Raw genomic sequence first — 15,379 nt, 5'->3', positions numbered from 1 at the left:
TTCCGTCGGCAAGGATTGCGCCTGCGCAGTCCTTACAGGAACCATCTCGATAGAGGAACCATACCGACAAGTCACCAGTCTAAATATATGGCTATTGGGATTTGTTTTACTGAAAATATGTAGAAGAATACATTATGACCTAAATTGATAAAGAAATTTGATTTTTTACTTCTTTTTTCTGGTTGCGTTTTATAGCAGAACGTAAAAAAAATATGTTTTTTTTTTTTTTTAATTGTTGGTCTTTTTTTGCTTACAGCGCAAAAAAAAAAGTGGTTAAATAAGTAATGGTTTTGCAATGCATTGTGGGCATTTCAGAGTGAAAAATAAGCAGTTAGGAGTTTGTTACATAATAACGCTTGTCAAGCGCCTAATCATGCATTAGACGACTTTTACTGCGTTTTTTCCTGCCAGCATTTTAAAATGACTTCTCCAGACGCCCTGAGTGCATGAGCCTCACATAGAAAGAGGAATAACCAGCTAGAAAGCAGCCTGCTGTGATTTGTACACACATGGAGCTCTGTCCTCTCCTCCACATCCAATACAAAGAGGAGGAGAGATTCCAGGTCATCACACTACAAGCCACTACCAGCCAATCACACCCAGGATGCTACCAGCCAATTACAGGCACAACACTACCAGCCAATCAAAACTCCACTGCTGTTCTAGACGAAGGCTTATGCTCTCTATGGAACCGGAGCAGGGATTGGTCTGCAGATGTGGTGGGCGGCGCTGCAACGAGCAGGAAAGTGTTTGTAGTGTTGCCATAGAACCTGTCGCTTCCGGTTTTCATTGTTGTGTCCATCCGCCTGTGTGTGAGAGAATTACAGAATCCCTGAGCGCTGAGGTGAGTGATGGGAGCAGCTAGGCTGTCATGTGCGGTGTGCTGGTTATATAGAGTCTGTGTACATTTCCTGCACCATCCATCCCTCTCCTTATACAGTGCACAGGGATAACCATCCATATCCCTCTGTCTATACCGTGCACAGATATGTATTCCCATGGATCTCTGTATGTACAGTGTATAGACAGGGCACACATGGATCTCTGTATAGACAGGGCACACATGGATCTCTGTATATACAGGGCACACATGGATCTCTGTATAGACAGGGCACACATGGATCTCTGTATATACAGGGCACACATGGATCTCTGTATAGACAGGGCACACATGGATCTCTGTATATACAGGGCACACATGGATCTCTGTATAGACAGGGCACACATGGATCTCTGTATATACAGGGCACACATGGATCTCTGTATATACAGGGCACACATGGATCTCTGTATATACAGGGCACACATGGATCTCTGTATAGACAGGGCACACATGAATCTCTGTATAGACAGGGCACACTTGGATCTCTGTATATACAGGGCACACATGGATCTCTGTATATACAGGGCACACATGGATCTCTGTATATACAGGGCACACATGGATCTCTGTATATACAGGGCACACATGGATCTCTGTATAGACAGGGCACACATGAATCTCTGTATAGACAGGGCACACATGGATCTCTGTATATACAGGGCACACATGGATCTCTGTATAGACAGGGCACACATGGATCTCTGTATAGACAGGGCACACATGGATCTCTGTATATACAGGGCACACATGGATCTCTGTATATACAGGGCACACATGGATCTCTGTATAGACAGGGCACACATGGATCTCTGTATAGACAGGGCACACATGGATCTCTGTATAGACAGGGCACACTTGGATCTCTGTATAGACAGGGCACACTTGGATCTCTGTATAGACAGGGCACACATGGATCTCTGTATAGACAGGGCACACATGGATCTCTGTATAGACAGGGCACACATGGATCTCTGTATAGACAGGGCACACATGGATCTCTGTATAGACAGGGCACACATGGATCTCTGTATAGACAGGGCACACATGGATCTCTGTATAGACAGGGCACACATGAATCTCTGTATAGACAGGGCACACTTGGATCTCTGTATATACAGGGCACACATGGATCTCTGTATATACAGGGCACACATGGATCTCTGTATATACAGGGCACACATGGATCTCTGTATAGACAGGGCACACATGAATCTCTGTATAGACAGGGCACACATGGATCTCTGTATATACAGGGCACACATGGATCTCTGTATATACAGGGCACACATGGATCTCTGTATAGACAGGGCACACATGGATCTCTGTATAGACAGGGCACACTTGGATCTCTGTATAGACAGGGCACACATGGATCTCTGTATATACAGGGCACACATGGATCTCTGTATATACAGGGCACACATGGATCTCTGTATATACAGGGCACACATGGATCTCTGTATATACAGGGCACACATGGATCTCTGTATATACAGGGCACACTTGGATCTCTGTATGGACAGGGCACACTTGGATCTCTGTATGGACAGGGCACACTTGGATCTCTGTACAGACAGGGCACACATGGATCTCTGTATAGACAGGGCACACGTGGATCTCTGTATAGACAGGGCACACGTGGATCTCTGTATAGACAGGGCACACGTGGATCTCTGTATACACAGCGTACGAATGGATCTTTGTATAGCGAGCGCACACATGGATCTCTCTATACACGGGGCACGCATGGCTCTCTGTACACAGGGGGCACACATGGATCTCTGTAAACACGGGGCATGCATGGCTCTCTGTACACAGGGGGCACGCATTGGTTCTCTGTACACAGGGGGCACGCATTGGTTCTCTGTACACAGGGGGCACGCATTGGTTCTCTGTACGCAGGGGGCACGCATTGGTTCTCTGTACGCAGGGGGCACGCATTGGTTCTCTGTACGCAGGGGGCACGCATTGGTTCTCTGTACGCAGGGGGCACGCATTGGTTCTCTGTACACAGGGGGCACGCATTGGTTCTCTGTACGCAGGGGGCACGCATTGCTCTCTGTGCGCAGGCTTCCATAGAAAGATGTTGAATCCTCTGGGACCAGAACTTCTCAAGCTATGGGGCAGCTCAGTGATTAGCATTTCTGCCCTGCAGCACTGGAGTCATTGGTTGGAATCCAAATACCCAAATAGAGCCGAAACGCGTCTGCTGTTTTGTTTTCCTATATGTGCCATTAAATATTTCTTACGGATTGGAGTTGCCGGCTATTTTTCTATAACAACGTTAATAAATGTGAATTGCTTCATCAGAGTCAATGCACCTCCCCCACAGTGAGTAAGCACAGGCTAGGCACACGTTTAACCTTTTGATCGCCCCTGATGTTAACCCCTTCCGAGACAGTGTCAGTACAGCGACAGTGTATATTTTTTAGCACTGATCACTGTATTAGTGTCACAGGGCCACTAAAAGTGGCAGTTAGGTGTTCGATTTGTCCACTGCAATATCGCAGTCCCGCCATAAGTCGCTGACCGCCGCCATTACTAGTAAAAAAATAAAAATATCCCATCGTTTGTAGAAGTTTTATTTTTTGTGCAAACCAATTAATATACACCTGTTGGGATTTTTTACCAAAAATTTGTTGCAGAATATAAGTTGGCCTAAATTTATGAAGAAATTCGAATACATTTTTTTTTTAGATTTATTTTTTATTTTTTTTTCAACAAAAAAATATAATATTTTTTTTTCAAAATTGTCTATATTCCTTTTTTTGTTGTGAAAAAAAAAAGCGCAGAGGTGATCAAATACAACCAAAATAAAGCTCTATTTGTGGGGTAAATAGGTCCAAAATGTTATTTGAGTACAGGGTCTCACGACCGCACAATTGTCAGGTAACGTAACGCAGTGCCGTATCGCCAAAAATGGCCGAAAGGGTATTAAATCTTTCAGGTGGTTAAGTGGTTAAAGGACCAAAAGGGTGTCTTTGAGGCGTGGGAAAGTGAGCGCCGGAAAAGCGTCTGCCCAACACATGGAACAATCGATGGTGTGCTAGCCTATTGGAAGAAGTGGGTGGGGGTACCACCTGGAGTTGGCCAATCCAGAAAGCAGGGCAGAGCTGTTGCGTCACTTCCAAGTGTAGCCGAGAGGGAGCCACAAGGAGAGGGCACCAAGATGGCGCATGCAAGCATGTTTGTTTGTTTTTTTCTTATTCATGAAAGTGTTTGTTTTTTTTTCCAAAAAAAAATCTTGTTTAAAAAATTGCTGTACAATTACCGCGCGACATAAAAACAACCACCACTTTATTCCCTAGGGTCTGTGCTACAAAGAAATACGTATAATGTTTGGGGGGAGGGTTCTAAGTAATTTTCTAGCAAAAAAAAATTATGAGTTTTTCCATGTAAGAGAGGAATGCCAGAATTGGCTTGGGCTGGAAGTTTTTTTAAACACGTTAACCCCCAACACTTAAAGGGGTTGTGAAGGTTTGTTTTTTATTTTCTAAATGGGTTCCTTTAAGCTAGTGCATTGTTGGTTCACTTACCTTTTCCTTCGATTTCCCTTCTAGATGTTTTTTTTTCTTTGTCTGAATTTCTCACTTCCTGTTCCTCCTCAGTAAGCTGTTCTGGCTGACTAACCACCGCTCGGATGATGGTGTGAAGTTTACTGAGGAGAAACAGGAAGTGAGAAATTCAAACAGAAAAAAAACATTTAGAAGGGAAATCGAAGGAAAAGGTAAGTGAACCAACAATGCACTAGCTTAAAGGAGCCTATTTAGAAAATAAGAAATTAACCTTTAAAACCCTTTAAAAGGTGGTCCTCCGGGTGCCCATCTCAGTATTAGCCCTGGTTCACACTGGGCTGCGGGAGTGAAGCCGTGCGAGTTCAGTTCAACTCGCACGGCTTCACTCCCGCTGGCAGTCCCGATTTCCGCTGCGATTTAAGAGACATCTGTGCAGGTTTCTGCACAGATGTTAATCGCGGCCCGAAATCGCAAAAAGTAGTACAGGAACTACTTTTTGAAATCAGTGCAGCGCCGCAGATGCGGCGTCGCACCGATTAGGACAGTGTCATTGCCATCAATTGCCGTGGGGTGGGGGTGGGGTTTGGGTAACATGTTTCTAACTAGTATAGGGTCTCTAGGTCCCGATTTTGGTGCCGAGTAGACTGTTTTAGATTATACATCAGGAATTCTTATAGTAACGTTTTGATTTCATGCTAACTGTCATTTGTAGCTTGAGCATTGATTGCCCTTACTCGGTGACCGTACCAGTTCCTCCTCTATAGTTCAATACTAATGCCCTGTACACACGATCAGTCCATCCGATGGACCGTTTTAATCGGTTAAACGATGAAGCTGACTGATGGTCCGTCGCGCCTACACACCATCAGTTAAAAAAAAAACGATCGTGTAAGAACGCAGTGACGTAAAACACAACGACGTGCTGAAAAAAACGAAGTTCAATGCTTCCAAGCATGCGTCGACTTGATTCTGAGCATGGGTGGATTTTTAACCGATGGACGTGCCTACAAACGATCGTTTTTTTTCTATCGGTTGGGTATCCATCGGTTAAATTTAAAACAAGATTGCTTTTTTTAACCTATGGATAAATAACCGATGGGGCCCACACACGATCATCATCCATCAGACCGTTCTCATCAGTTTAATCGATCGTGTGTACGCGGCCTAACGGTATCTAGCACCTTTCTTGGTTTTGTGTGTGGAGTGTTTTTTTTTTTTTTTTTTTTTATCTGGTTGTGTGTGTATACGTTTATTGCAAGAGTTGTAAAAGGATTTCATAACAGGTTATAATGACGGTCTAACACTGTGAAGACCACCTACAGAGTAGTTTGCTCTCAGCAGCTTGTCGATCCCGATTAGAAACCACAGGCTTTTATTATAAGAAGCTTAGTGTGTTCTGCAGGCTGCATCTACTGTGCCATGGCTGCTTACCTTTCCCTCACCTAAAGATACAAGACCTATCATGATGTTGTCCCCCGTCCTGTACTGATGATTATTATGTAAATTTTTGATGTCAGGTGCAGACTGAGGATCATGGGTTTGTTTGACCGGCTGGCAAGTTGGCTGGGACTGAAGAAGAAAGAAGTTCACGTCTTATGCCTGGGTTTAGACAACAGTGGGAAGACCACCATTATCAACAAACTAAAACCCGCTAATGTAAGTGCATCTTTAATATCTCTTGTGTTGTGATTGTAATGCAGCCGTACATGGAGCGTTTGTATTTACTAGGGTTGTCCCGATACCATTTTTTTAGGACTGAGTACAAGTACCGATACTTTTTTTCAAGTACTCACCGAATAACGATACTTTTTTTTAAATGTGTCCCCAAATGCAGCCATGTCCCCCCCCCACATATGCAGCCATGTCCCCCCCCACATATGCAGCCATGTCCCCCCCCCACATATGCAGCCATGTCCCCCCCCACATATGCAGCCATGTCCCCCCCCCACATATGCAGCCATGTCCCCCCCCACATATGCAGCCATATCCCCCCCCACATATGCAGCCATGTCCCCCTCACCATATGCAGCCATGTCCGTCCCCCCCCCATATCCAGCCATGTCCGTCCCCCCCCATATCCAGCCATGTCCGTCCCCCCCCATATCCAGCCATGTCCGTCCCCCCCATATCCAGCCATGTCCGTCCCCCCCCCCATATCCAGCCATGTCCGTCCCCCCCCCCCCATATCCAGCCATGTCCGTCCCCCCCCATATCCAGCCATGTCCCCCCCATATGCAGCCATGTCCCACCCATATATGCAGCCATGTCCCCCTTACCGTACATGCTGCCACGCCGTGCCGCCGCTTGGTTAATACGGGCGGGGAACATTACAGCTTTCATTTGAATAGCTGTAGTCTTTCACGCCGCGCTGCGTATAGACACTCCCCCTTGGGATTGGACAGTTCACCCGAGCAAGGGGGAGTGTCTATACGCGGCACGGCGGGAAACACTACAGCTATTCAAATGAAAGCTGTAATGTTCCCCGCCCGTATTAACCAAGCGGGGATGCGGCGTAGCGGCGGGATGCGACAGCGGCGGGGGGGGGGGAGTATTCTATTTCGGTATCGGGGGTATTTGCGGGAGTACTCGTACTCCCGCAAATACTCGGAATCGGTCCCGATACCGATACTAGTATCGGGACAACCCTAGTATTTACCATTGTAATTTACTGTCTGGGAGAAAAATGTTATCAAAAAGATTGTTTGATGAACTATACACTTTACGATCATATTGATCACTGTACTTTCCTATGATTGGATTTCCTATACAGACCAATCCGTGTCGCTCAAAATATATCAATGACACATTTGATGTCTTTTCGATAACCCAAAGATTCAACCATATTGCCCAATTCTGTGAAGAATCCATTGATTAGATTGTTATGTTTATGGCATACTGCAGCTCGAAGAAGTAGTTCCTTCAGGCTTTTGAGCTTTTTTGAGCTCCTATCTTTTCTGCCTGGTAACTCCCCTCCATGTTAGCCAATGGGAGTTATTTACAAAAGGAAAATCCACTTTGCACTACAAGTGCAAAGTGCACTTGAAATTGCACTGAAAGTGCACTTGGAAGTGCAGTTGCTGTAAATCTGAGGGGTAGATCTGAAATGAGGGGAAGCGCTGCTGATTTTATCATCCAATCATGTGCAAGCTAAAATGCTTTTTTCTATTTTCCTTGCATGTCCCCCTCGGATCTACAGCGACTGCACTTCCAAGTGCACTTTGCAATTGTAGTTTGCACTTGTAGTGCAAAGTGGATTTGCCTTTCGTAAATAACCCCCCATGTGTCCATGGACACTATGGCTTTTTCAGGTGTTTACAGGCAGAATACCCCCCCACCAATCTCATGTTTTTGAGATTAGCTTTTGAGGAGAAAAAAGAGGCCTAAGTGACCAAAAACATGCAAAAAAGAGCATAAAAAAGCTCAAAGACGCTTGAAAACACACAAAAAAAAATAGCAAAAATGAAGGGAGGGTTTGTGAAAAACAAACACTAAGGCCACGTACACAAGGTCGGTCCAAACCGACCATTGTACGGCCCATCGGTCCGTTGTCCTTCGGTCAAAATTTTTAGAACTTGCTTTAAAATCGAACCGATGGACCGCTGCCCGATAGGTCCAAACCGATGGTTAGTACACAAAAGCAACGGTTCAAAACCCACGCATGCTCAGAATCAAGTCGACGCATGCTTGGAAGCATTGAACTTCATTTTTTTCAGCACGTCGTGTGTTTTACGTCACCGCGTTCTGACCTGATCGGTTTTTGAACTGATGATGTGTACGCATATCAGGCTGTCAGGCCACTTCATCGGTGAACTGATGAAAACGGTCTGTCGGACCATTCTCATCGCTTTGGATCGACTGTGTGTACGCGGCTTAAGGCTCCATGCACACTAAAGCTCATAAACTGCAGTTTATTGGCGTTTGGGTGTTTTTTTTTATTTTTAAAGCCCATAAACTGCACTCTGTTAGCCTATGTGTCCTTGCACACATGGACGTTTTTTAGCGTTAATGAGCAGTGGAGATTATGGGCTTTTTTCTGAACGCAAGAAATTCACGTTCAACGTGCCATTTGTCTGGTTAAAGACCAGACCACTTTTTGCAATTCGGCACTGCGTCGCTTTAACTGACAATTGCACGGTCGTATAACGTGGCTCCCAAACAAAATTAAAGTCCTTTTTTTTTTTTTTTCCCCACAAATAGTTTTCTTTTGGTGGTATTTGATCACCTCTGCGGTTTTTTATTTTTTGCGCTATTAACCCCTTAACGCCCGCCGCACGACTATTTACGTCCGCAAAATGGCACGGACAGGCAGAAGGGCGTATATATACGTCCTTGCCTTCTAGCAGGTGGGGGGTCCGATCGGGACCCCCCCCCCCCCCGTTGCGGGCGGATTCCCGCGGGGAGCGATCCGGGATGACGGCGCGGCTATTCGTTTATAGCCGCTCCGTCGCGATCGCTGCCCTGAGCTGAAAAACGGGGAGAGCCGTATGTAAACACAGCTTCCCCGTGCTTCACTGTGGCGGCGTATTGATCGAGTGATCCTTTTTATAGGGAGACTCGATTGATGACGTCAGTCCTACAGCCACACCCCCCTACAGTTGTAAACACACACTAGGTGAACCCTAACTCCTACAGCGCTCCCTGTGGTTAACTCCCAAACTGCAACTGTCATTTTCACAATAAACAATGCAATTTAAATGCATTTTTTGCTGTGAAAATGACAATGGTCCCAAAAATGTGTCAAAATTGTCCGAAGTGTCCGCCATAATGTCGCAGTCACGAAAAAAATCGCTGATCGCCGCCAATAGTAGTAAAAAAAAAATAATTAATAAAAATGCAAAAAAACTATCCCCTATTTTGTAAACGCTATAAATTTTGCACAAACCAATCGATAAACACTTATTGCGATTTTTTTTTTATTCACAAAAAATAGGTAGAAGAATACGTATCGGCCTAAACTGAGGAAAAAAAATGTTTTTATATATATTTTTGGGGGATATTTATTATAGCAAAAAGTAAAAAATATTGAATTTTTTTTCAAAATTGTCGCTCAATTTTTGTTTATAGCGCAAAAAATAAAAACCGCAGAGGTGATCAAATACTACCAAAAGAAAGCTCTATTTGTGGGGAAAAAAGGACGCCAATTTTGTTTGGGAGCCATGTCGCAATTGTCTGTTAAAGCGACGCAGTGCCGAATTGTAAAAACGCCTTTGGGCATTTAGCAGCATATTGGTCCGGGGCTTAAGTGGTTAAACAAAAATAGAGCCACAGTGTTGGAAAAAAAAAATGCAATATTTTTTTATTTTTGCTATAATAAATATCCCGGAAAATATATATATAAAAAAAAAAAAATTTCCTCCAGTTTAGGCCGATACGTATTCTTCTACATATTTTTGGTAAAAAATCGCAATAAGCGTTTATTGATTGGTTTACGCAAAAGTTATAGCGCCTACAAAATAGGGGATAGATTTATGGCATTTTTATTAATATATTTTTTTTTTTTTTACTAGTAATGGCAGGGATCAGCGTTTTGTTTTTATTTTATCGTGACTGCGACATTATGGCGGACACATCGGACACTTTTGACACCATTTTGGGACCATTATAATTTTTGCAGCGATCAGTGCTAAAAAAAAAAGCATTTTTTTTACTGTAAAAATTACACTGGCAGTGAAGGGATTAACCTGTAGGGGGTGTTGAAGGGGTTAAGTGTGTCTTAGGGAGTGCTTGTAACTGTTAGGGGGCGTGGCTTGTCATGACACATCACTGATCGTTGTTCCCGATGACAGGGAACACGATCGGTGACAGTGTCACCTAGGCAGAACGGGGAGATGTTGCGTCGACGTACATCGTCTTGCGCCGGTCGGGAACCGGTTAATTGGTTCCCTTTGGCAGGTAATAGGGTCATTGTAACTAGTGTAGCTTATGACAGTGTTATCCATCAGTGATTGTGCTTTTAAGTTTTAGTCCTTATTTCAGTTTAGGGCAGTTACTGGAGAGTTAAAGGGTAACTCCACTTTTGTGGTAAGAAAAAAAAATTACAAATAACATTTTTTAAAATAATCTAGCATATACAATTGTGACTCAAGTCCTATTGTAATTGAATGTTATTAAAAATGACCTTTTCTTTTTCAATCTGCAGCCACTGTAGTGCAATGCAATATGGCCACCTGAAGGTGTTCTGTACACAGAATGTGTACAGACGCCCCTCAGAAACATATACTGCTTGTGTGATTGGCTCACTGATTTTCCCAGAAGTCTGCACTAAGATACAAGTCAGATTTCAGGCATCCCCTGCAACAAAAGTGTCATTTTTGGTGAGATACTCCCAATAGGAAATAATGTCTAAGGCCGGGTTCACGCTGGTACAACAAGACTGTCCTACTTTGCCCTGCGACATCGGTCCTAATTCCATCCGACTTGAATGAACAAGATACGATTTTGCTCTGACTTGTCCTTTGACCACTCAAAACAATCCCAGAGTGACATAAATTCCTTTTACTGCTGCTGTAATCACCATGTCAGATGCCACAAGTCGGACGTTTAGGACAAGGATCCGTCTTTGATCCGACTTTAATGATATTCAATGGGCTAAAGTCGGACCAAAGTATTGCAGGAACCTTTTTCAATGTGGGACCGACTTGTGTCAGACCAGTTAAGACGGCTCCCATAGGGAATCATTGATTTTCACACGTCATGCGACATGAGCTCCCAAAGTCGGAGCGTTTGTCGTACCAGTGTAAACCCGGCCTTAAAGGGGGTGCAGACCCTTACAATTTTCCTTTTTAATGCCTGGCAGGGGCATCAGCCGGTTGATAATTATGAAACCACTCCCATTAGATTCACTCACCACATGGACACAGACAAAAACACAGGGATTTCTTTTTTTTTTTTTTCTCTCAACAAAATTGGAGTTACTCTTTAAAATACTGATAAATGCATAACAAACAAAGCTCATGTGACTTTTATGAGATATGCCATAAACAAATCAAAATGGGTTAAAAGCAATGTTTTATTCAATATGTACAGTGAAACCTCGGATTGAGAGTAACGCGGTTAACGAGCATTTCGCAAATACGAGCAATTATTTTCTATAAATCCTGACTCGGTTTGCGAGTGTTGTCTTGCAAAACGAGCATGATTCAAGCCTCTGCAGTACCACGTTTGGCCAGAGGTGCGGGAGTGCTGGTGACACTTGGAGCCATTCGGAAATACTCCATTCCCGAGGGTTTCCAAGAGCAGCCGAGCAGTCTGAGTATTTCCGAGTCTCTCTGACGCCCCCACCTCTGGCCACACGCGGTATTGCATGCCATAAAAATCAATGTGGAACAAATTATCTTCGTTTCCATTGACTTCTATGGGGGAACTCGCTTGGATATGCGAGTGCTTTGGATTACAAGCATTCTCCTGGAACAGATTATGTGCTTTTGATAACAGAAAACAAATGCTCCTGCGCATGAGTGGGTTGTCAAACAGTCAATAGTCCATAACGAAGACACTGGCCTTGCTGCCCTTCATGGATGGGAATATCCTAGTAGCAAACAAGAAAGACAAAGGTGCACCAGCCTAGTGTATTACTGTTCTGATAATTTTTTTTTTTAATTAAAATACAATAAAAAAACTACTCACAATTGTAGTAGAAGTATTAGCAGTACAAAAATAACCATAAATGGCTGCAGCATCTAGAACTCGAACAACACTTCGAAAGGTCATGGAGGATGTGATGAGGACCACTGCCGGCTGACGCGTTTCAAAGCTCAAGGCTTCTTCATCAGAATCTAGCTGATTATGTGCTCCTGAGATGTCTCCATGTTAAATGTGCCCTTGGTGGACTGAAAAGCAACCCCCTTACCTCCTCTTTGGGAGTCCTCTCCCATGCTGCCTGCTCCTCATTTCCTGCGGGTGGCCCCTGTGTGAATGCGCTCACGAGCTGAACTGTGTGCTTCTATAGACACGCACACAACTTGGCTTTACCATGCCCCCCACTCTCTTCTCACAGTATTTGACTGACAGAAGGCTCCCGCTGCTCTCAGCATCTCCTGTGAGACTAGGAAGAGAGAGGAGTGCTGCTGCAGCCAAGACAGAGCTAGATTGTCAGAGGACTCGGGGTTGAATGGATTGACTCGGTGGAAGAGACTTATAGAATGGAAGAACTGAGAGAGGGATTGGAAGGCAATAACATAGCACAAGTTAAGAAATGGGACAACTGGAGGACTTTTAAGAAATCCTGGAGCTACGCGGAAAAATTAAGGGAGGCGAGTTAAGATAGCCCCCCCAAACAAAAACAAAAAAACAAAAAAAGGGAAATCTAGATGGCATCAGAGATTATTTAGGTGAGATAGGGGGAGGGAAGCATAAGGGGATACAAGTATAAGTCTTATATATGTATGTATGTGTATGTGTGTGTATGTATATGTATATATATATATGTATATGTATATGTGTGTATATATATATATGTGTGTATATATATATATATATATATATATATATATATATATATATGTATATGTGTGTATATATATATATATATATATGTGTATATATATGTGTGTGTGTGTGTATATATATATATATATATATATATATATATATATATATATATATATATATATATATATATATATATATATATATATATATATATATATATATATATATAAAAAAAAGAGAGGACTCGGGTAAGCGGTTGGGGGGTGGGGGGGGGGGGGTTAACAGGTATTGTTTTTTTTTAATTATTATTATTTATTTTTTAACCTTAAAGTGGTATTAAATCCTTCTTTTTTTTTTTTTTTTTTTTTTTTAACAAACACGTTATACTTCCCTGTTCTGTGCAGTGGTTTTGCACAGAGCAGTTCCAATCCTCTACTTTTCGTGTGGGGGGCCTGGTGCTACTGGCTCCTCCCCTTCAAGCAGTGTCCCCAGAGAAAGACCTGCTTTACCTGGGGGCGCATAGCATAGCACAAGTTAAGAAATGGGACAACTGGAGGACTTTTAAGAAATCCTGGAGCTACGCGGAAAAATTAAGGGAGGCGAGTTAAGATAGCCCCCCCAAACAAAAACAAAAAAACAAAAAAAGGGAAATCTAGATGGCATCAGAGATTATTTAGGTGAGATAGGGGGAGGGAAGCATAAGGGGATACAAGTATAAGTCTTATATATGTATGTATGTGTATGTGTGTGTATGTATATGTATATATATATATGTATATGTATATGTGTGTATATATATATATGTGTGTATATATATATATATATATATATATATATATATATATATATATGTATATGTGTGTATATATATATATATATATATGTGTATATATATGTGTGTGTGTGTGTATATATATATATATATATATATATATATATATATATATATATATATATATATATATATATATATATATATATATATATATATATATATATATATATAAAAAAAAGAGAGGACTCGGGTAAGCGTTTAGGGAGTGGGGGGGGGGGGTTAACAGGTATTGTTTTTTTTTAATTATTATTATTTATTTTTTAACCTTAAAGTGGTATTAAATCCTTCTTTTTTTTTTTTTTTTTTTTTTTAACAAACACGTTATACTTCCCTGTTCTGTGCAGTGGTTTTGCACAGAGCAGTTCCAATCCTCTACTTTTCGTGTGGGGGGCCTGGTGCTACTGGCTCCTCCCCTTCAAGCAGTGTCCCCAGAGAAAGACCTGCTTTACCTGGGGGCGCCCCTGTGTGCTTGCTCCCGAGCTGCTGTTCTGTGCGTCCATAAGACACATAGAGCCGCAGCTCCCCCCCGCTCCCTTATTGGCTCACTGGCTGTGATTGACAGCAGTGTGAGCCAAAGGGCATTTGCTGCTGTTTCAGCCAATGAGGAAGAAGAGTCCTGCAATGGCCAAGGCTCTTCTGCCCGTTCTGCTGTGGCATGTATTTTTGATTACATTTTTTGAATTTAGAATTTTTGAAAACTTTTTTTTGAGTGCGGCTGTCCAGAACTTCTTCCTGTTTTAGCAAAAGCCAAGGCTATCATGAACATTGCTGGGTTGGAGGGAGATCGGGAAAAAGATTTGGCCACTGCACACCTTCATGCGATGAATGCATTAAGATTTAAAACAAAATCAGCCTTTACAACCACTTTAATGCAGAGAATGCATTTAAGTGACACTAAAGGTTCAGGGTTGTAGTTCATTTTGCAAAGAGTGGCCCCCGAACGTTCTCTTCTGGGGTCCCACGGCGGCTCTCGCTAACCCCCTCTGGGAAGCTCTCTTCCAAGGTGGTTACCTTGAGGGCGCGCTCCTGTATGATACAGTCGACGGCCATTGCCACCGAGTGTATTACTCGGGCCCCGTTCCCGGCGCGCCACGTCATTGATTTGCCAATGGCTGCGCTGCTATCAATCATCCAATGAAGAGCCAACAAAAGCTGGGGGAAAGCAAAGCGGGATCGCGCCCCACGGACATTCGGGGCTCAGGTAAGTAAAACGGGGGGGGGGGGCGGTGACTGCAAGGTGTTTTTTCACCTTAATGCATAGGATGAATTAACCTCTTGCCGACCGCCCACCGCCGTTTTACGGCGGCAGGTCGGCTCGGCTGCGCAAAATCACGTAATATAACGTGATTTCGCTTTGCGGCCACTAAGGGCGCGTGCACGCCCCCTGCTCACTCCTGGTGCTGATGCGAGTTTTCCTCTGTGGGTGCGATCACCGCCGGGCACCTGCGATCGCTCCTGACAGAGCGAGAACCGGGAACTGTGTGTGTAAACACACAGCTCCCGGTCCTGTCAGGGGGAGAAATGACTGATCGTATGTTCATACAATGTATGAACAGCGATCTGTCATTTCCCCTAGTCAGTCCCACCCCCCCCCCTCAGTTGGAACACACTATAGGGAACATAATTAACCACTTGAGCTCCCCCTAGTGTTAACCCCTTCCCTGCCAGTGACATTTTTACAGTAATCGATGCATTTTTATAGCACTGATCACTAAA

At 43.4% G+C, this 15,379-nt stretch overlaps 1 protein-coding gene across 2 annotated transcripts in view; it reads left to right on the top strand.

Moving 5' to 3' along the window:
• Window positions 1–701: 701 nt before the first annotated feature.
• ARL6 (ADP ribosylation factor like GTPase 6) overlaps window positions 702–15,379 on the top strand; it is a 113,971-nt gene continuing 99,293 nt past the window's right edge. Inside the window, exons 1-2 of one of the 2 annotated variants that reach the window (XM_040338719.1) lie at window positions 702–844; window positions 5,916–6,054. In XM_040338719.1, coding sequence (XP_040194653.1) covers window positions 5,932–6,054 — 123 coding nt within the window. In that variant the 5' untranslated portion in view covers window positions 702–844; window positions 5,916–5,931. The remainder of the gene's footprint in view (window positions 845–5,915; window positions 6,055–15,379) is intronic. The other variant, XM_040338720.1, reaches the window with a different exon arrangement.

The sequence above is a fragment of the Rana temporaria genome, chromosome 2, assembly GCF_905171775.1.
Source record: "Rana temporaria chromosome 2, aRanTem1.1, whole genome shotgun sequence".
Lineage (NCBI taxonomy): Eukaryota > Metazoa > Chordata > Amphibia > Anura > Ranidae > Rana > Rana temporaria.
Note: the sequence above shows the minus strand (reverse complement) of the source record. Positions and strands in the feature narration are given on the sequence as shown.